General features: G+C 35.4%; 1 protein-coding gene across 4 annotated transcripts in view; it reads right to left on the minus strand.

Annotated features, from left to right (window-relative positions):
* MYO1D (myosin ID) overlaps window positions 1-23,833 on the minus strand; it is a 284,752-nt gene that overhangs the window by 148,316 nt on the left and 112,603 nt on the right. For all 4 annotated transcript variants that reach the window (XM_016152543.2, XM_036223793.1, XM_016152542.2 and 1 more), the window contains exons 15-16: window positions 22,955-23,121; window positions 14,906-15,113 (exon numbers count right to left, since the gene is read on the minus strand). In XM_016152543.2, coding sequence (XP_016008029.2) covers window positions 14,906-15,113; window positions 22,955-23,121 — 375 coding nt within the window. The remainder of the gene's footprint in view (window positions 1-14,905; window positions 15,114-22,954; window positions 23,122-23,833) is intronic.

Consider the following 23,833-nt stretch of genomic DNA (forward strand, 5'->3'; position numbering starts at 1 on the left):
TAATAAAAACTGTTATTGAAAAATTTTAGATGGAAATAATAATATAGCTGTATGCTATTCCTGTTTATAATCCATTTAAGGTATAATAAGCCTGTGAATAAAGTACTTTGTAAACCTGCATTTAAATTATAAATGCTTGATTGTATTTTCAGTTCCCTAAGGTTATTAGTCACCAACATATTTTCTCTGAGTGTCTGGTCTGAGTGTTTGTATTCACACAAATACAATAAAATCAATTCGTGATGGTAAATATCTTATTTTGAAATTAAATTTTTTAAAAAATACAGACTCTCTTTGTGGTGCTAAATTTGAATAGATAGCAATTTTGACAACATAAGCCTTTCTGACAAAAATCACTGTATAAAAATAGTCCTAGATTTTCTTTAGTTATAAATAAAGTCCCCCAAAAGTGTGACTCATTGGTTCTTCCTCAGTATATATAAGTGTTGCATGCATGTATGTGCATTGATATTTCTAACAATAACGTGGTGAAAAAGGAATCATATTAAACATCCTGTTTTGTAACATATATTTTCACTTAACATTTATCATGAACACTTTTGATATTATCAAATATTTTTTACATTGTCATTATTAATGGCTGCTTAATATTTTATTTATAATTTCTTAATATTGTTTCCAATATTTTCCACTTTCATGAAAAATGTTGAAAAGAAAATTCTTACAACTAAATTTCAACATAAATTGTTAAAAATTTCCTTAGTTTAAATTTCTAGAAGTATAATTGCTAATTAGAGGCAAACCTAATTTTTAAATTTTTTAGATACAAATTGCTGAACTACTCTCCAGAAAGTTCTCACCAATTTACTCTTATGCCAGTAGTATACATATTCTCAACACTGTTTAAGTCTTGTTTTAAAAAAACCCTGAGTATTGGATAAGTAAAAATATGTTTGCTGGTCATTATTCAGTTCATATTTCTGCTCTGTGCTCTAGTGAGGTATTTATTTCATTTCTTTGGAAGTGTCTTTTATATGTTAAAGGTATTTATATTCTGTACTTATGAAATTAAAAAGTTTATAACTACTATATGTCTCCCCATTAAGAGAAACTGAATGTTCTCTCTATATATACAATAAATAAAATGATACATTTCACAGAACATGTTAAATATCTCTTTCTTTTCTTTCTTTCTTTTTTTTTTTTGGCTAGCAAAACTTGATAGTCCAAGCAGAACGTATTTAAATGTGCCATGGCAAAGAATATGAGCAACTTCCTGATACATTTAGATTTCTTGGTAGTAGTTATAAACATTTACTATAGTAAAAAAAGAGTAAATTAAACTCCAACAACTGTAGACCTCATACTTAAACCAAATATAATCTATTATAAACTTAATTCGGTAAACACAATATTTTCTGTCATTCATAAAGTGGCTTAGCTTAATGAAACATGTGGCAAAATCATGGGCATTGGAAAAAAGTTTTTAAAAAGTCAGTTTTAAAAATTATCATTTTGAGGTGGCATTTTACATTAAATGCCAATGTTGTTACTACAGTGAATGGCCATTCCAATAAAATATTTTCATCATTGCCTTTAATATTTGTTACCCGACTATTTCCAAAAGGATTGGGGGCGGGGGAAGTTACATAAAAGTTACCTGACAATAGAATCACCCAAGCAGGATGAAAGGAGGACAGCTAGGCCATGGGAGCGGGGCTGTGGGTGGGAAGGGAGACAGTCACACTCGAAATCCCAAGCAAGAGTGGTTCCTGGGTTTCAGTACGAATCTGAGTCATGAGCTACCTGGCAGCTACAGCAAACGGGAAACGTAATGAGTTACATGGATTTCATTATTTAATAAGGTTGATAATTAAATACTCCCTGCACCCAAACATGCTTTTGATTTTTAAACAATAATTTCCGTTGAGGAGAAAGACAAATGAATTGCTCAGCAGTGATTCAATGGTATTTTGTTTGACTTGGCTGTGCACATCCTCAGCTACCTGTGCAATGCAGTCTTCCTCCAGACAAGCTTTTGGTTGTACACCTATTGTTAAGATCTTTAACTCTGGGGTAGCGATCCTCACTGAATTGTTCAGAAGTTCCTAATTTAATGCAAACATCTATTCACTGAATCACTTCCCCCTCACTAATTAATTCCTTACAAAAAGTAATCTCTTGAGCTTCCAGTAATTAAAAATGATATGTGCAATGAAAATGTAGCCATGGGTTTTTTTTTTTCTTTTGCTTCCTTTTTTCCCCCTACCACCACCTACAGGGGCCAGAAAATGTTGTCATGGAGATAACAGCTGCTGGGTTATGAGTGACAGGTCTCAAGAGAGAAGTGTCTTGGAACGGGAACATCTCAAGTTTAAAAAAAGAAAGTGGTGAGGGAGAAACCATGCCAGCTCTTTACTAAGCATAGTAGGGGAGCTCAGTTGAAAGGTGCATTTAAGCTAGCAAATAATAAAAGCACCATTTCCCTCTTTCATCTAACATAGAAAATGTTTTCCTTCCAAAGGGGAACAGATTTCTTTTAAGCACTTCTCAAACATATGTACATTAGTTGGTATAATTACATTTTAAAATTGGGATTCACACTGATGCACCAAATGGTTGCCTTAGTAATGAGATATCACCCAGGCAACGGATTTGCTGCTCTTTCAGGAGGGATCATCTGCTTCCAATTTACAGAGGAGTGGGCTGGGGAAGGGGTGGCAGTAGTTTCCCATTGACAATATATGAGAAGAGATAAATAGGAAACATTGTTTTTGATTTGTTGCTGTTATTTTCCAAATATACTTTTATCTCTTTTATTCATCAGTTGAGTGGGAGGAAGAAAAGGGGAGGGGAGAGGGAGAGAGGAAGAGAGAGGGACGGGGCGGGGAAAAGAGAGAAGAAAGGATGTTCTGTTGTTCCAATGTTAAATTTTTGCTGAGGCATTTTTATTGTAAAAGGGCTTTGCATTTGTCAACATGTAAATACTAAATTGCATCAGTTACTGGCTTATGTCATAAATCAACAGAAAATTTCTTCACAGTAGTAAAGTCAATGACTTAGATGTTATTAATGTTATTATAATAGCACTGGTTGGTTACATATGTAGGGGTAAGGCTTCAATGTTCAATAATCATTACAAAATGCCTTGTAGATGACAGACACTCCTTGGTTTCTTCATTAAAAACACATTCTTTCCCACACCTATTTTCATTACCATGCTTTACCAATAAATATTCAGTGTACTTTCTCTCTGGAGCATTCTGGCACCTAGTTTGTTTTTCTTCTCCTGTATTCTGCTTTTATCTTGATTCTCTTTAACATGTTGGTTATTAATAAACCAATGACGTCCTCACTGCCAGATGAGGTGGGCACTTTTCAGTTCTTACTTTCCTGGACGTTTTTATGTTGGATAATGCTGATCATTCCTTCTTATTTGAAATTAGCTACTTCCTTTGCTTCCCTGGCTTATATATCCAACTGCTTATTGGTCGTCTTGATTTGAAGTCTCATGGGCACCTTGCACACACCATGTCCCGAACTATTAACTTTCTCCAAACACGGTCCTGCTCTGTACCCTCCATCTCTATCTGTTAGTGGCACCAGCTAGACAGGAACATAAGCTAGAAACCTATGAATGATTGATTCCTGCCTTTCATCAGCCTTTCATCCAAACAACTATCATGGTCTGCTAATTTAACCACCTAAATATGTCGCAAGTTTCTCCCTATCTCAACTACCACTGCTTCGAATTAAGCCTCCCTTAGATTTTCCCAGATTCTAGCAAGAGGCTTTGAATTGGCCATGTCGCCTCCAATCTTGTTGATTTCTCATCTCCCCTTGACATAGATTTAAAAATTGAAAACTGACCAGATCACTTCTCTCTCTTAAATCTTTCAGTGAGACTTCTACTGAATGTGGTAAGAATGTGGTCGACAAGTTAACCTGATAGCCTTGCTGCTGAAGAAATGTAACAGAAACGTCTATGCATAGATAGCTAAGCTTACAAAGAAGTAAAGGACTTTCTCAGGCACCATATGAGATTGGGCAGAACTTAAAATTTTGACAATTCAAATTGTTGATAAGGATGTAGAACAATAAAAACTCAAACATTTCAAGATAGGTGTTAAGTGGGTATAATTATTTTGGAAAGTAACTGGGTAATCTTTAGTAAACTTAAAAATGTGCAGACTCTATAACCGAGCATTTGCAATCCGTGGAATATTCCCTAGAGCAGTAGGTCTCATGGTGTGGCCTGGGGAACCCTGGGCATTGTTGAGACCCTTTCAGGGGACCCTTAAGATAAAAACTAATTTTATAATAATACCAGGTTATTTGCCTTTGTTTTTCTCATCCTCTCATGAATCTACCGTGGAATTTTCCAGATACCACATCGATGACCATTTCTCTGACAGCTAATGGAATATGTGCTGTATATTCTTGAATATTTTAGATTTTTCAAAGGTGAGCTCTTTGAGGTCCTCAAAATTTTAGAATAGCTGCCCCACAGAAACTCATTCACCTGTAGACAGGGAAACATGTATGAAAATGTTCATACATGTTCATTACAGGATTATATAGAATGACAAAAAAATTAAAAAGCTAAGTAATTATTACCAGGAAAATAAATAATTCCTTTTACAATGAAAGAGTATAAGTAAGTAAAAGTACCTAAACTAGAGCTATAATTATGGACATTTAAAAGCATGCTGAATAAAAAAAAATCGGGCTGTAGAAGACTTTATATAGTATAGCATGGAAGCAGAGTACCATGACCAAAAGAAAAAAAAAAAGTATTATTGAAGTATAATCAAAGTATAATCATATCAGAGGCCTACAGCCTTGACTAGCAGTTAAAAATGAGCCATCATGACAGAATGGGAGCGTGTTGACCTAGGTGCTTTAAGACAAGTCCAAAGTTAGCTCTTTATTTATCTTGTTAGATAAATAAGGGAAAGGTTAGTAAATATTTATATACTTGTTATAAAATGCAAGTTAAATCTAAATTTAATTCTGTCATCATAAGTTACACTGCTGCCATGTATGTCTGCTTCCCGATTAACCATATGGCTGTTTTCTAAGAAGGGCAAAGAACTTTCCTGTAACATTGAAAGGGGCGTTGTAGTAATTTCAAGGACCAGGATTATTCTACTTTTATTATGGAAAATGAAATTTGTTTGAATATTTCTGTTGAAAACTTTGTTCCCTATATTTGTCATAGGAAGTTTATTTTACTCATTAACCTTAGTGACAATTATTAACTCACTATGGCATCAATGATCCAGCCCTAATGAACTCAACCTGTATAAATGGTTTATGAAATACTAATTAAGATCTATCTTCCTCATAAATGTATTTTCAAGTAAAACCTGAATCTAACAGAGTAGTTCTCAAACTTTTTGGTACCCTTTTCTTCCAGAAAGCTTTCCTTCCCCAGCTCAGAATAGATGGCTTTTCTCTGCTCCCATTTAGCAGTCATTTCCTGCCCGAGAGCATCACAATTACTCTACCTCACTGACTGGGTTGTTAGCTTCTCGGTGAAACCTTGTCTTGTTCATATTTATGTCCCTATTCAGAAATGAATGAACAAATCTATGTTTATTACTCATATAAAAATGCCCACAAACACCCTTCTCCCGCATAGCCATGTAGTCCAGTGTTGAACAGGGCACTTACTACTTGTTTCTTCTCACGGCATACCGAAAAGACATATAGTCAATGACCATCATTTGATCAAAGGCACGTTTTTTCTTTATTTCTTTCAACACTTAGTCAAGGTCAAACAGCATATTTTCGATGATAAACATTCCCTGTGAATAAAGCAATGAGTGGACTGGCATTGGGAGCAACCTCCCTTATCACACAGCAATGCCAGAAACTCCCTTCCTGCCACTCAGCTTATGCTATGTTGGTAGCCATCCAAACACACCTTTCCCAACCTACTGTTGGCTCAAAAGTCCTTTTTTTTTTTTTTTTAAACTAAAACAAATTAAAATCTCTTCTCCTGGTGCATGTATCTTCAACAGAAAAATAGCCATTGATCACTTTTAATTTCTGTACATATGTCAAGAGCTGATTCACACTTTCAACATAGTGTTTCCTTTCAATTTAGGAAAAATAGAACTTAGTTCATATACTCAATAGTAAATGACTCGGACATCATTAGATGTTTACCAAGGTCATTTAATAAAAGAATTTTGCCAAACCTCATTCTTTCTTCTCTCTGAGCATGATGCCATCCATCCTCACCTTTCTGCTGGTTTTATAAACATTTCTTCAATAATGTGAGTCATACCTGTTTTTCCTATAAGGAGTACATTCTGAAGGATGCCACTGTGGATAGTGGTAAAAAGTGTGTTCAGAAGGCCAGACTACTGGGTTCAAACCCCAGTTCTGGCATCTGTGTGGCCTCCGGCAAGGGACTCAGCTACTCTGTTGCGTTAACTCTCTTTTCTATTAAATGAGAATAGTAACAGATGCTCATTCACTGGGTACTTGTAAAGATTTAGTTAATCTTTGTAAAGTGCCCAGAATAGTACCTGTTACTCAGTAAAGATTAGTGTTTGTTTGTTTTACTTTAAGGGCAAAAGTAATCGATTTTATATGAGAGATTAGAAATAAAACACTTGATTGGTTTCACAAAGAAGTCAGTGAGCTTTGTTTGAAAATGATATGAAAGCCCTCATGGCTTCATGCTTCTACTTGACAAAGTTTCACAATAAACAACACATCAGGGAATAGAAGCAAATGAATAACTAAACCAATAAAATCCAATTTTCAGATAATGATTCTATTCACACTTTTTCTTTGGCTGCTTTACAAAATTATCACACTCAGGCCTATATTAACCTTTGAGACTACTTATAATTAATAGTTATGATATTAGCCTCAGTTTTAGAATTTCCTATTTTTACTAACTGTTTATGTTTTAATGAGTCACTTCTAATCCTTCTTGTGATTAGGGCTATAACATAACCCCAAAATAAGAACATAAAATACAAATTTAGCAAACAAATACAAGAACATACAAATAATGTTAACTTATTAATTAGGACAAATCAACCAGAGCAGCCTTTGTGATACATAAGCTGCCTTCAAAACACACAATTTTTAAGGATGAAGTGATATGTCATTGAAAATCATAATTAACACTGTAAAGACAAGTATGTTCCATTCTCAAAGGTGCCTCAGCTCCATAGGCGATAGGCGCTCCATCCCCACCCATTTGTGGACATTTCTATCAAACGGGAATAATGAACACAAACTACATATGCGGTCATGTTAAGGCATTACTGTTAATTTCATATGGTATGACAGTGGAATACTAAAGTCTTTAGCTATAGAAATTATACTGGTATGTAAGGGTGAAATGATAATATATGTGGAATTTCCTATTAGAAACACCAAACAGAACAAATTGAACAAAACCAACACGTAAAAGCATGAAGTGAGAAAGAGATAAAGAATGGCAAAATGCTGATAATTGTTGAAGCCAGTAGATGGGAACATGAGGATTCATTATAATATTCTTTCTACTTTTGTGACTATTCATAAGTTTTCATAATAAAAATATCAAAATAAGAAAATACACATTTTCCAATGTATACTTAAAAAATGACTTACACTGGACCTTCAAAATTTAATAAATTCCAGAAACTAGAGATAATACATTTAATGTTCTGTGATTATAATGAAATAAAAGTAAAAATTAATAACAAAATTTAAAAATAAAACATATGAACAAAATATAGATCACGTGGAAATGATTTTTAAAAAGTTTAAACAACATTTTGGCGAGGACGAAATTTAAGCATAAAAAATAATTAAATGATAATGTATCAGGTTCTATAGATAGAGTAAAAGTAGTTCTCGGAAAAAATTTCATAGTCCATTAGTAAAAGTGAATTTAAAAAAATGCATGAAGCACTCAACTCTGGAAGTTGGAGAATCTCCTGCTTGTTTCTGTTCTTTATATTCCAAAAAAAGAAGAAATTGAGGAAAATAAAAAAGCAAATTAGTAACTCAGAAATAAGAATATGGTAGAATAAACATATCAGAGACTTGGTTCTTTTGAGAAAAAATGGTAAAATGTATCATCGAAGCTGATAAAAAAGAGTGAATACAAATTAAATATACAAAATAAGAAATGATAAGAGGAAAGGACTAAAGATACGAAGAAAATGAAAAGAAACATATGAGATTACTTTGTTCAATTCTATTTAATTAAACTTGAGAACCGGAATAATTTTCTACAAAAATGTAAATGACCAAAACTGACCCTACGAAAGATACAGAATAAAAACAGAACAATTATTATAAAGAACTAGGGATAGTTGTTGAAGAATTAGGGTCCAACATGCTCCCTCCCTCTTCAGATGTCTTCATAGGGAAATTCATCCTGAAGAGATTAACTCCAATGCTATTTAGATTGTTCTATAATATGGAAAAAGAAGGAGTAGTGTCTATGTTACCTTGCTGATAACATAGGCAAACATAATATTGATACTGAATTGATTAGAATTCTGTGTTGATAGGTCGAAAGAGAAAAAAATTACATGAGCATTTCGCTACCTAAGAAGTTATTCAACTTACTTCAACATCTATTCTTGATTTTAAAAATACGATTAATATAACTAGAATAGATGGGTACCTCCTTAACATGTTCAAATGTATGTATCTCAAACAGTATCATGCACAAGAAGGAACCCTGAAGCATTCCCATTAAATTCAGGAACATTTCAGGGATGTCCAATATCACCAACTCCAGGAAATTTCACCAGGAGGCTTTGTAACAGTGCGACCCCTTCCCCATAATATGACTGCCAGTTTGAGGGCAGTATCCCAGGGGAAGTACATCAATCTTGGCACATGAACAGAAAGACATTTTCCCATGAGCCATCTCAAGAGAACACTGGGTCTTACATGCTTCTGTTATTTCCTTTACCAAATGTTATACAAGCTAAAACACTGCTAACTGATAAAATCAGGCAGCCCTATTTTTGTATAATAGTCTCACAATATCGGTTTGCTAGTAGAATGCCAAATATTTTTCTGAACTAAAAGACAAAAAATCACTAACTAACCTATAATTCTATCTTGAACTCCACGTAAAATTAGAAACATAACTTTAGCCCATACTTTGTGCATTTTATTTTATTAGCTTGAGGCGTTTTCCTCCTTTCTCAGCTTTACATCACATCTTCTTCTCTTTCACATTTTTTTTTCACACTTTCTTCTCTACTCATTCCCTTGTTCTTCCCTATACTGCTTTTGAGATTGCACCAATTTTGCTATGACCTAACAATCAAACCAGCACCATCGTTTAATCGGGAAGCCTCCAGACATGCAAAAATAAAATTCTGGGAGCCAACTGACCTAGGAGGCAAATAGATCTGAACACTTAGAGCATGAGGCTTCTATTGTTTTCTCTATGAACATGTCTGTGGTTTCATAGAACTACAATAGAAGACTGTCAACTGACTTTAAATTCAGGCTTGACTGTGGACTCCATACCTCACTGTGCCATGGGTGTTTCAAGCTGCGAGCCACATTTAGGACTGAAATAGAAACAGGAAAACTCATGGCATGGTGTGGAGCAGGTCAGGGACTAGCATGATTTAAATTTCCAAGGGGCTGGCAGCTCTTGGTTGCTCTGGAATTCATGAGCTCTTACTGCGACCTCAGGGTACCCACAAATTGCTTGGAGGAAAATGATTAGACCCTTAAGACATTATTTTGAGAAAGAATGTCTATGTTTAGTATCTTCAGTATGTGACACAGAAAGAGCCTTGACCTCTTAATTACACCTCGGCACATTGTAAAGGATGATTCCATTCCTAGAACTTGGATCAAAGCTGTGTGATCGGAAATGATCCAAGTATATGACATGGTGACCAATTAAGTTATCTGTCTATAATCAATTACAGATGCCCTTTGAGAAAGAACTAATTCCCCCCAAATGAAGATGCAATTCTCAAAAGCACCTATTTGTCTTACTGGTGGGTCATAAAAGCCCCTCTTCAAATCCATCAATGTATTCCAAATTTGTTGTTATTAGCGACAAAAAAGATAAACTCCAATAATACTTCTCCATCTGCCTTTGAGAATCTATCTTTAAATCAGTTTATAAAACAATTTTGATCTTGACCTATGATTTCTTAGAATGAGGACATAATTTTAAAACTATACATGTACCAAAAAAATAAAAGAAGGGTTCTAAACCCCATTCCTTTTCTAAGACAACAAAAAATTTTAAATTAAATGGGTATACAATATTAGAGAATCATGACTCTTTCTGACTCAACTGGTACAGTATTTTAATTAAAAATCAGTTAGCTGTTAATAACTAGTTAAAGGTTAAAACTATAGTCTTCTTTCAGGATTTCCCCAACCACACAACAAAAAAGTATCCTATTTTCTAGGAATTAATGAATACAACAGAAGTTGAATGATAAGAAATCCAAAACCAGAAAGGTCCAGGTTGATGAGGAAAAAAACCTAAAGCAACCAAATCACCTGGGACAGATTTTCTTCACAACACACTTAATAACAATCATTATATACTTCAACTCAGGCCTATGGTTTGGGGCTGGCTGAACTGACTTGACTGATGTCTTGGCACTAACTTGCTTATAGCTATAATTCTGAAAACTAAGTAGTTTCCTAAGTGTTGCCTAGAAATACCACCTTACTTGTTATCTCACTCGAATGTGATATAAGAAACACACACAATCTCAAATGTAGAAGGCATGTGGGTAAATGAAGCAATTGTGTATTATGGAAGGAAGAGAAGAATGCTCTTAGCTACACCAATTCATTTCTTTTAATTTAATGATGCAAAGATGTGTAGACTATAACTGGAGTTTTTATATATTTTTTCAATTTTTCAATGTCCAGGCAAAACATTCAGGCTTTAGGTCATTCAGAAAGGGTACTTAGAAGAATAAAAATATCCAGTGCTTCAGTGAGATAAGCTCTTGCACGCATTAGTTGATGGGAGCATAAATTGGTACACTTTTTCTGGAAGCCATGTGATAATGACAATAGAAAATCTGAATGAAAAGTGCCACCTTTTAAAGCCAACACTTTCATATCTGTGACTACTAGTGAGCGTGTATTTATTAATTTTTTGGATTGTCTTGTCTGTTGTTTTCATATTTTTGACCCATTCTTCTATTGGATTGTTTGTCTTTTCCTTCTGAATCTGTGGGAGCTAGTTGTATATTATATGTATTAACTTCGCGTATTGCAATTATTTTTTCCTGAGCTATCATTTGTTATTTGACTCAGTTCATGGTATACTCTTCAAGGTGAAATTTTTAACTTACTATAATGAAATGTCTTACCTTTTTCTTTAAAACTTTTGGATTTCTTTAAAAAAAAATTATAGATCTGGGATTTATTTCTGTACACAAAACACTGTTTTGTTCCAGGTAAATAACCAGTTGTTCTAATTCTGTTTAATAAAAAATTCCTCCCCCTCTCCCCCAGCCAAATTGAAATTCTACCTTTGTCTACTATTAAATTTCCATAAATGCTTGAATCTATTTCAAGACTCACTATTTTATTCCACAGTCAATCCCTAGGCCAATAACATACTGTGTTTATTATGGTACAGCATAATAGGTTTTAACATTTGAGAACCTTGCTTTTAGTGTATTTTTATACCTTTTCAGTATCTGAATAAAGATTTAATGGCAAGCTGGAAGAGGCAGAATCAGGATGTTGACTAAAACCAGAACCTCCACAATTGATTGTTCTTAAAGGAATAAACAGAACTGTGGCAAAACAGTTCACTTATATTGTATGCAGAAAGGTGAACTGTTAATATCTATTATGATTGTATATTTTAATCAATAATTTTGCTTCTAGGAATCCAGTGCATGGAAATGAAGGCACCAGTATGCAAGGCTATATGTATGAGAAAATCTACTAACATTATGGGAAGATTGGTGTGGGGAGGAGTCCAGAAAAGAGTTAATATAACAGGACTGAGACTGCTATGCTTAGGCCTGCATGCAAGGTTGGTAGGCCCTTGGCTGGTATCTGGGAACTTGGCTAGTAAACAGTTCCCCACACTGATATAAAACTTTCCCTAAATAGAGTGGTTCAATGTGCTGAAACTGCTTGTACAAACAATGTGGTTTATGCCGAATACCTGATTTCCTTCTGCAAGTCTGGAATTTTGGTACATGCTAGGCAGAGAGTGTCTACAGGACCAGCCTCCAATAAAAACTTAGGGCACTGAATCTCTAATGAGCTTCCCTTGGCACGTGTCATAACTCATTGCTGGAGGAATTAAGTGTGTCTTATGCAACTCAACTGGGAGAAGGCTCTTGGAAGCTTGCTCCTGATTTCCTCTAGCTTTCACTCCACATGCCCTTTCTCTTTGCTGATTTTGCTTCGTATCCTTTTGGTGTAATAAATTTTACTCATGAGAGTCCTAAGAGTCCTTGTAGTGAATCAGTGAAACTGGAGGTGGTCTTGGGGACCCTGACACAGGAGGTAAAGGGAGATGTGGGTAGAGAAGGTAAATGTGGGAAAAACACTAATAAAATATTGTAGAAAAAAGAGAAAGGTACATATAAAAAATTATAGGCAATATCTTGTATGGACTATAATCTTGTTTATATTATAGTATATATATTTGCATACATGCATAGGAGGAGACCAGACAGCTTGGTCACCACTGTATTAATGGTGTTACCTCGGGCTGGTGATTTTCCACAATTTCTTTTATACTTTTCCATATGGTTTGAACTTGTTTTTACAATGAGCATACTTTAATTATATGAGCAGAAAATAAAGCTATTTTTTAAATTTAAAAAAGGATATAAAAATTGATTGTTGATGATTCTTGTTGAAAATAGCATCCCCGAAGCTACCTCTCCTAACTTCCTGTTAAATCCCTATAAGGCCACACACACACACACATCACGTGGAGAGTTAGGTGATCAATGGCCTATCCCCAGAGGATGACAGAAATTTCCACCAATTTTATGTGGAGTTGTCTAAAGAACATACTAAGTAGATCACATATATTAAATCTCAGAATAGTCTGTCTGAGAGTTGGGAGGAAGATCTTTATTCCCTCTCCATTGCCTTATAGTTAAGAAATGCAAGATCTACATCACAGATAAGACTGGACAGCTTTCTTTCCATGACATGGTGATAGGCTTTGAAGTAGCCATCCCTTTTCTTAAAATTTCTCTTTCCTAGGTAGAAAGAAAGCAGAGGTGCTGTAAAGAGGACTGAGAAATGAAGAGCCCTAGTAGGAGTGCATACCTGGAATTATAACTTTTTATGTAATTGCTGGGCTCTGGGGCTGGGAGGGGGAGGAGTGGACCCTATCTATGGCTAGCAGAGCTGCAACAGACTGAAGTCTGTGGGACACTGACAAGTGTGAAAGACGTGAATAAACTGTAGATTTAAGAGGATTCTATCAGCCACCAACCGGACAGAAACTGAGTTCAGGGCAGGGTGACTCTACAGTTTATTAGCCATACTGGAACACTTTTGAGAGGAAAGGGGTACTACTAATAGTTACAAGAGACAAGAGTCATAAACTAGAACTGTCTCAAGCAAAGTGAGAGCTATAGTCTTCCTAATTCAGGGCCAAAGCCTGAGCCTAAGTCAATTTCTTGGATAGGTATAAAGAAGAAAAAGTATCAGATCTGCAAATCAACACTGAAAACACCACTGGTAGAATAGATGTATGAAAATAGTTCACTATGGCAGACAGAAAACAGAGATCCAAACATGTAAATTTACCAGCAGTCTTGAGAAAGAAAACAGAACCGAATAACAGCAATATGAAAACAATTAACAGAAGGAAAATGTTTTAATGCAACAGAATTTAGTATTTCACTCCAAAAGTTTTGAGTTCTAGGCACAACAAATGAGAGGACAACACTTAGAAACACCTTGGCAACTGGGAAGAGAAAACTTTCATTATTTGCATATGACAGAATCATTTACCCAGAAAAACTAACAGAATCAACAAATATGAATCAAGAAAGGTTTAATTTTGGATTCAGATAAACCAACATGACCCAATATTATTTCTCTGTACCAACACTGACACATAGAAAATATAATAAAAACTTCACAGCAGTAACAAAAACAATAAAATATCTAGGAATTAACTGTAAATCCACATGGCGTCTCTAAGTCTAAAGGTCAAAGAAATGATTTATATAAGCTTATTCTATACTCTTAAGATGACTGAATATTGTAAAAATGTTAATCCTTTCAAATCAATCTATAAATTCAATGCAATCTTAATAAAAAGTATAGTTGAATTTAATGAACACAATAAACATATGTTAACATTTATATTGAAGAATAAAGGTCTAAATTATAGGTTAATCAACCTGAATAAAGAAAAGTAGAGAAGATGGACTTATCCTACCACATACTAAGACATGCTATAATAAAAACTGTGTAGCATTGGTACAGCAACAAGCAGGTATAGAAATGGAACAGAATAGGGAACTCAGAAACAGACTATATATATTTAACACATAATAAAAAAGTCAATGAGAAAAGAACAGATTGTTTAGTACATGGTATAGAGAAAACCTGAGCTCACCATATAGAAGAAAATGAAACTGGAATTCTATATAAAACCATATTCACAGGCAGATTATAAATGGATTCAAGACCTAAAATGAAAAGTAAAACTATACAGTTCATAGAAGAAAATGTAGGATAGTACCTTTCTGCCCTAAACATAAGGAAAGCCCTCTTAAACAAAATTTTAAAGCGCAAAATGTAAGGCAAAATATTGAAGAATTTGATTATGTTGAAATTAAATATTCTCTTCAACAAAGCATATTATAAAAACAATACCATTGTGAACTTTTTTGAATCAAAGAAAACATTCAACAGAATTTTAAAAACATAAAATCAAGGCCTTATCCTTATCTATAAAATATAAAATTACCTTTTGTAGAAAGAGAACGATCCTTACGAGCATCTGAGCACGAAGTTCTTCCAAAGTAAACAATGTTCTGGGTGTTCTAATGAAAATTTTGGTTTTCCCATAGGCTACATCATCCTGAAAACCACAATGTTCAATCAGTTTCTTGACAGCCTCTTTGTCTGATGGGAGGTCATGGTTGGGCCAGGTGAATTCGGAGATCATCTTGTACCTGGGTAAAAAAAAGAATAGGGCACAGATTAAGGGAGAAAAACCATATATAGTCTCAGTAGATGCAAAAAAAAAAAAAAAACCTATTCCATAAAATTCAAAATGCTTCATAGAAAGACAAAAAAAAAAAAAAAAAACAAAAAAAAACCTTCCTAGCAAACTAGAATAGAAATCAATTTCATAGCCTAATGTAAGATGTGGGAAAAGGTCTTCAATAAGACACAACACTCTTTTATGGTAACAACTCTTACTAAATTAGGGATAGAAGGGTACTTCCTTAATGTAATAAAACAAGGATGCCCCCTTCGTGAGTTTTCTAGTCAGTATAAAGAAACCAATAAACAAACTGGTAAGTGATTGCAGAAAACAAAATTAACACTACTTATGAACAATATATTTGCTTGAAAGAAAATCAAGCAGGTTATCAGATAAACTATTACCACTAAAAGAAAACTAAGTAGTGTTCTGCATATAAGATGGACTCACAAACATGAATTGTGTTGCTACATACCAGCAGCCAATGGTTCTCTGCCATGTAGGTCTCTCACGGGGCAGTTCACTACACACCAGGTTCATGAGAGTGTGAGCGTGACACGAAGCCACGGACTCACAGCCCTTTGGAGCCTAATCTCACATGTGATAACCCACCACTTTTGCCCTGTTCCATTTTGCTAAAGCAAATCACTGGACTCCCAGGAGGAAGATTACACAGGGTGAATACCAGGAGGTGGGGATCATGGAGACCAGCTTAGAAGGCTGCCTGCCCCGGTGCTTCCCTACCCCGCACCCCTTGCCCGGCGCAAAGTTGTTCAATACATGTAATGTTCATATATTGCATCTGAATTGTAAGTCGTGAGAAAAGCTTGCCTCACATCGGGTTACAGAGAACTCACCTGTGTGTTCTTCTAGTACTTGCATGTTTTTATTGTTTTACATTTAGATCCCTAATCCATTTGGAGTTTATTTTGATATACGGTATGAGGTATGCATCCAACTTTACCTTTGACAAAAGGCTATTTCCAACACTATTTATCAAAAAGTCCTTCCTTCCTGTGATTCAATTTGCCATTTTTTTTTTATCATATACTAAATTTTCATATGTATGCCAGTTCCTTTCTGGGCTTCTTGGTCTGTTTCATTGCACTGTCTGTCTGTGCATCAGTACCACATGGTTTTAGTTATACATGGTACAAGTATATTTTAACATCTGGTGGTCTCTCCTAATTCTTTTTTATAGATTTTTGTAGTTATTCTTACATATATATATTTTTCCATATGAACCTTAAAATCAACTTACATTATTCCAGGGAAAAACAATCACAAAACAAAACAAACAAAACAAAACAAAACAACAAAACCTTGCTGGTATTACTATTGGATTCTCACGTTAAATTCATTAAATTTATCTATGATGTTGAGTTGTCTTATCAAATGACAAATGATATCTTTCTGTTTTTTCCTTCAAGCCTCCTTTTGTGTCTTTAGGACTCTTTAAGTTTTCCTCATATGGTTTTACACGTTTCTGGTTAAGATAACCAGTGGCATCCGATCCCTCCTTCTTGACATTTCTCTTTTTTTCCCGGCTTCCATCTTAGCTCCCATAACAGCATGCTTTCACTGACTTTCTTTAGTCTCTTTGGCCATTTTTTCCCCTCAATCTCATTTTCTGGCTGCTGTTCCTTCATTACTAGAGCCCTAAACGTTAGGGTTCCCTGGGGCTCACTATCGGGCTCTCTTCTCTCTGTGTGCGCCCTCCCCCACATTATGTCATCTAGTCCATTTGCTCCCTTTTTCAATGCATGTATTTATTACCCCTAGTTCCCCCCTCCCCCCCCCGGTTCTGAGCTCCAGACTCATATATCTAACGCCTACATAGACCCTGAAGGCACCCTAACCTGCTCCTTCAGTCTTTGCCATCTTAATGCTCTCAGTTACTAAAGCCAGAAGCCTGGGAATCATATTTGATCCTGTCTTCTCTATCATTCCTCCCAATCCACCATCAAGTCCTATTGGCTTTACCTCCAAAATATATTTAAATTTAACTAGTCTCACATTTACTACCACGATCCTAATCCAAGCCACCATCACGTTTACTATCACTGACTCCTGAATGGTTTTCCACTTCCTCTCCAATCCCTCCTGCAGAAAAAGCTTTTTTTCTAAAAAGCTTTACTTCATTTTTATCTCTTACTGCTCTCATTCTTCATCACTATACACCAATCACACAGCCTTCTTTAGTATCCTATAATGTGTGTTGCCTCTTTCTTGCTTTAGAGCCTTTGCATATGCTGTTCCCATTGCCTGGACTGCTTCAAAATTCATTCATTGAAAAGCTGGCTCTTTCTCAACCTTTAGTCTTTTCTTGTTTTTCCTTCATCAACCATCAACCCTCACACCCATTATTCTTCTCTAAGACAGCCAGTTGGGTTTTTCCTAATACCATTCATCATAATTTGTAATTATATTGATTTGTGGATTTACCTTTTTAATATCAATTTCTTTCACTAGTGTGTGGGTTTATCTGTTTAATATCAGTTTCTCTCACTAGTCTGTGGGTTCTATGAAGGCAGGGACTTTGTTTTGTTCCTTACTATATATATGTTGCCTGCCATACAATGAGGAAATAAATAGATATTTGTTGAATGAAAGAAAGAATTGAAGAAAATACATTTAAAGGCCTACTCTCTTGCCACAGAGACAAACAGAAACAAAATGACAGTTCTAATATGAAGAGAGAGATACTATTACACATATCATGTGAAAAAGAAAACAAAATAAGAAACCTTCCAAATTTGTTAAATAACAAGAGTAAGAGTCAACATTTGGGCCATAATATAGTAGTAATGGTATATATTTGAAGTTTAGGCATACTGCAAAAAATAGTGTATATTTGAAGTTTGGCCATTGTACTGTCACACTGCTCAGCTAACACAGGGTAAAGCCGTTCTTCCTTCCTTCCGGAGGGTAAGGGGCACAACCCCAGCAAACCAGCATCCCGAACTTGCAAATTAAAAAGATGAATTTATCTCCTTTCTGACCACTAGTTTGACCTCCCTGAAAGACTAGCAGCTTTTAAGGTTCTTAAAATCCTTCTCTCTCTTGCAATAAAAGAATGAAAATTTAAAAAGGTGGCAAGTAAAAATTTAGCTTACATAAAAAATCTGCAGAATCTCAAAGCAAAACTTCAGTGTAGAAAATGGTAAATGGTACTTTTTCTCCTGCCATCATTGGAAACATTAGTCTAATGTCCTACATACCTTTTATTCCACCCCATGTTCTGCTGTTAATTAGTTTGGTTAGTATGACAATAAAATAAAATGTCAATTTCTCAATTTGAACAAACTCATTTTATGAAAAGCAGAAAATAAACATGGCCTGTAGAGTAGAAATAGATGCATATCCTACCATCTTATCCAACACTCTTCTCAGGTGATTTTAGGAGGAGCTAGACTTAAATAATCAGCAGGTAGACCTACTTCAATCTTTTCACTGTTTTGTCTTTTAGGGTAATTTAAAACATTTACTATGATTATTTACGGTTCAATTTTTTCAACTTCTTATTTTATATTTTCTGTCAGGTATGCTTTCCCATGGTTGATTTTCACCCTGTTTTCTCTTGGATGGACTGACTTTTCTTTATTCCATTTTATTTTCTCCTTTGACTTGAAAGTCATACATTCAATTGTGAGGCAATGTAGTGTTAAAGATTGTAGGCTCAGGAGCCAACTGCCTGAGTTCAAGTACGGCTCCACCAGTACTTGGGTTATGGGACCGGAACACGTGTACATCTGGCTATGTGTATATGTGGGCCTTTGCTGGCCTCATATAAGGTGGCTATCTTTGCTTCCTGGGTCTTGGCCATTATGCCTATGATGTTTCCCTTGCAGCTGCTTAGGTGGTTACTTGCCCTGGCCATTATGACAACCTCATGGTGTTACGGCTGTGGTGAACTCCAGCACAGCAGCTGGGATGGCTTCCTGAATGGCAGCTCAAGCCTCGCAAGGCAGTCTTTCCTAATACTGCAACCCTGGCTTACTCCTGCATCTTCCTATCTGCCTTGTATCATATTAGGAGTGATTCACATTTTCAAGGTTCACTGAGAATCTCCTTTTGATTCCACAGTGTGGCTGTGCATTTACTTGGTTTTAAATGCACACGTTTTATATTACATGGGTATGTTCTGGAGTGGGACTGGGAAATTTAAGCTTGCACAACTAAGACCACCATATTTAAAATTCATTGGTTCTTTTTAATCTATCCTCTTTTGTTGTTACAATGAGTATTAAAAAATATAATCCAATCCTTATAGCGTGTTGTCCATGTCAAAAAGCACGTCAAAACAATCTGAGTTGAAAGTAAAATAGGTCCAAAACAGGTTAAAGGCAGGTAAAGATATGCATTTGCAAAATTCTTTGTCTCCCTCCCCAAATCAAGCTTGCTTATTGTCTTACTTTTCAACTATTCTCCATGGATTCCACTTTGTCTCATGATAATACATTTTTAGTTAAATGGATATTTTAGATAAATATACTTTTAATTTAGCCTGATCCTATAGTTACCCATTCCCACTCTGCTCGTTCTAATATTTAACTTCTGCTGATTTTTTATAGATGATAATACAAAAGCAAATTCAGTGATTGAGCAACTGGTAGAGTTCTAAGAGCAATAACAAGAAACTAGCAATCTTTCCATGAATATAACTTGATACTATTTGAAATTAAGACTCAGAATGAACACAACTCTACTTGTGAAAGCATTCCTAATATATAGCTTCAATACAATAAGAAAAAACAAATTTAAAGACTAGTGATTTTAATTTAAAAAGAAGTCTTTTTTGAGCATAACCTTTTGATCAATATGAAATTAAGTTTCAATTTTCCAGGCTACTAAGATGCTATAAAGTTTATTCATTCCAAGAGTCTGCATTTAGTGTACTCCCTTCCACTTCTACACACAGAAGTGGAACACTGCTGGAGAAAAACAGATGATGCTGGGCGGTCTCACCATACATTTAATAACCTCACATCTCAAACGGGCACACGGATCTTCCTGGCAGCAATCTTACTACACAAATCTATGCTTTCTCACTCTTCCAAATTAATATTCTCACTTCCCCTCAAACCTCCTATACCACCTCTCCTAATCCTCCCCCTCAACTCATGACCTTGCCTTACACTATATTGAGGAAACAGAAGCAATCAGATAAAAACATCTTCTTCTTTGTCATCAGCTGACCTTGAGCCTTCCTGTATCCGTATATATATATTATCTGGCTTTGTCCTGTTGCTATGGGTGGAGTGTCTCTGCTCCTATCAAAAGCTGACAAACCTTCGAACTTTTGCTTTGGATTCCATCCCTTGCCTTCTCAAAGATGTTATTATTACAATTATCTCCCTTCCTTCATCACTGGTTTCTCCCTGTTCTGAATCATCCCCACCTGCATACAAACATTTTCTGGCATCTCCAGTGCTGCTTCCATTTTTTTCTGCTCTTATTCACAGCACAAATTCTTGAGTTGTCCATAGGCATTTAGCTCCTTACTTCACTTTCTCATCCTGCTCAAATTGGGCTCTGCCCCGCTCTTTCCCTTTTGACTTCTATGTTGCCAAATCTAACAGTTAAGATTCAACTGTTATCTTACTTGATTGCACAGCAACATTTGATATGGTATCTGTACTTTTCTTCCTGAAATGCCTCTTGACTTCTGTGACATAGCCCTTTTCTGGTATTTCTTCTACTTCACTGTTTGCTCCTTCTGTCTCTTTGCTGGTTCCGTCACATCAGACCACAAATCTAAATGTTGGCATGGACTTCCTCTTCTTGTCTATCTAGTTCCAAGACTTTATATATCATCTATATACTAATCACAAAAAAAATCTCTATATCTAGCCTGTACTTCTTCCCGGAACACCAGATATGTATACCTAATAATAGCTTACTTAGTATTTCTACCTAGATACTTAGTAGACATTTCAAACCTAACACAATCAAGAATAAATCTTGATTCCATCTTTGCCCCTGTTCCATGCCCTCTTCCTTATACTTCTCTTACCCAATCTTCCTTATCTCAGAAAATGATATCATGCTTACCTGGATGCTCGAGGCAAAATCTACTTGACATCCTTCATTCCTCTCAATTCCCCTCTCATCTAGCCAATTCTTGAAGTCTTGTCCTTTCCCGCAAAACAGATCCTGAATCTGTCTACTCTCTAGGATCTATAATAATCCCTTGTTCAAAACACTATCATTAAGCCACCTCTTCTGGTCTCCTGCAATAGCATCCCTGAATATCGTCTTGTCTTCTATTCACATAGTAACCACAGTGATCTCTTCAAACATCCATAAGGTTGCTCCCTGCTTAAAATCCACCAATTTAATGAAAATTTAAATAATTTAGTCTTGATTACAAAGTTCAGCATGATCTGGTCCCTCTCCGCCTCTCCAATCTCTTTTCACGCGACTTCCCTGTCGCTGAGCATCCTCCAACCACACTGGACAACATTTAGTACCTAGAACATCACATTTATTCCTGCGGTGGAGACTTTTCCCTGCTATTACTCTTGCCCCTCCTGCTCTTTTCTCTGATCTTTGAATGGCTGGTCACTTCCTGTCATTATTATATCCTCAGAGACTCTTCTTATCATCCAATATTTTATGTATTTACTTATTCGTATTTCTTTGGAATCTGTAGTGTAGAATACAGGAAATGTTTGCTAAATATTTTAAAATAAATATTTGGAATTGAAAACATTATTCTTATAAATCCTAGTTGTCAACTATCATTATCAAAAAAACCCAATAAATAGCAATATCTTACATTGAATGATTAATATATACTATGTACTATTTTAAGTGCTGATTATATATTATCTCATTTAATCCTCCAGCAAACCCACACAAGCAGATACCATTATTATCCCCATTTTAAAATGAGGAAACTGAGGCATGGAAAGTTATGTGATTTGCCCAAGGTTACAAAGTTATGAAATGGCAAAGCCAGGATTCAAGCCAGGTAGACTAGTTTTGGGGCCTCTATGAGTATTTAATATTTTGTTATTATACAGTTGACACTTAAACAACATGGGTTTGAACTGGGTCCATTTACATGCAGGCTTTTCCCCCAATAAGTGCTGTAAATGTACTTTTTCTTCCTTAATAATGTTTTCTTTAGCTTACTTTATTGTTAGAACACTGTATACAAACACATAGGACATACAAAATATGTATTAATCAATTATTCATATTATTGGTAAGGTTATTAGTAGTTAAGTTTTTGGAGAGTCAAAGTTATTTGCAAATTTTCAACTGAGAGTGATTAGGGCCTCTAACTTTTCATTGTCAAGTTTCAACTGCAATTAATAATATCAGTAATGATAAGCAGCATTAACTGAACAACTACTATGTTCCAGGCACCTAGGCTTTTTACTTAGGTTAATTTAGACCTCACAACAAGAGCCTTCCGAAGTAGGCATACAATACTCATTTTATGGATATAGAAACAGAATCAAAGAAATTAAATTTCTGGCCCAAGGTTACACAGCAAATGAGCTGCGTAGCCAGGATTCCAGATGTGATTCCACATCCTTGTTGTTTCTGCTGTACTACGATGCCCATGTTTCCTCACAAAGAATAAACTCTTTTCTCATGGTCCCTAAACCATGAATTCAAGGAGACTACCTCTGCTTATTCTGGGGAACTCTTTCATATTTGCGGTTTCCTCACTCTTTTGTTCATTAAACAAATATTCGGCACGTCTAATTGGTGTTGAGGCACTGTCAGACATGGGGAAGGCTTCGTAATTCTCACTGTACGCTCAGGTTTCTTTGTTTGGTCTGTTCTCACCTGTGAAGGAACTTCTCATATGTCTGGCGGAAGGCAAATCCTGCCCGTCGCACCCTGACATTTTCCAACAGTCCAAGATACTCTACTTGATGCCGGCAGCGTTCATCATCAAATATCTGTGGGGATTTCTTGTCATTGGGTTTGATGCAACGTACATAATATGGTTCCTAAAAATATAAATCAGCAAATGATAAGTTTCACTGGAGAAAAATCCCAGACTAAGGATACTAACATGACATTAGCGTTAACTAATTAATCTCTGTGCCTCTAATTTCTCAGGCATATACTTGTGAATAAAGTAGCTATTCTTTCTTTCCCTTCACTTCAAGGTTGCAAGTGGTCATGCATTCAGCTAAAATTTTGTTTTATTGTATTTTAGGACTCATCAGGAATAATAGTAGAAAGGAGATAAAATGAGGGAGTAAATAAATGAGATATGTAAAGATTGAGTTTTTGTATATTTATAAAAACACAGCTAAAAAGTAAAAGAAGGAATAACTTAATAGAAAGAGGCAAGAATAGTAGGAAAAAGGAGCTGCAGGGGAGAATGTAAAATGTTAAGCACAGCCCTGGTACATAGTAAGTGCTGCCATTATTATCATGATAATTACTATTACAGTAGTTTGTGCTTTTGAAAAACAGAGTAAGATTTATAAATATATTTTATCTTTAAAATTTCTGAGTATATTAGTAGAAAAGTTACAAAACTACCCATAGGCATCATGACTCTAGGAAAGAGCCTAGCAAAGAAGCCTTCCCTCTGTGCCAATTACATTTTGTACCATGCGTTAGATCATAACTCCTTCTAAATATAAAACTGTGCTTGGCATAGACCTGGTACACTGAAGATAACAAATTATCACTGAATGAATCAATGAG

The sequence above is a fragment of the Rousettus aegyptiacus genome, unplaced genomic scaffold, assembly GCF_014176215.1.
Source record: "Rousettus aegyptiacus isolate mRouAeg1 unplaced genomic scaffold, mRouAeg1.p scaffold_m13_p_6, whole genome shotgun sequence".
NCBI classification, from domain to species: Eukaryota; Metazoa; Chordata; class Mammalia; order Chiroptera; family Pteropodidae; genus Rousettus; species Rousettus aegyptiacus.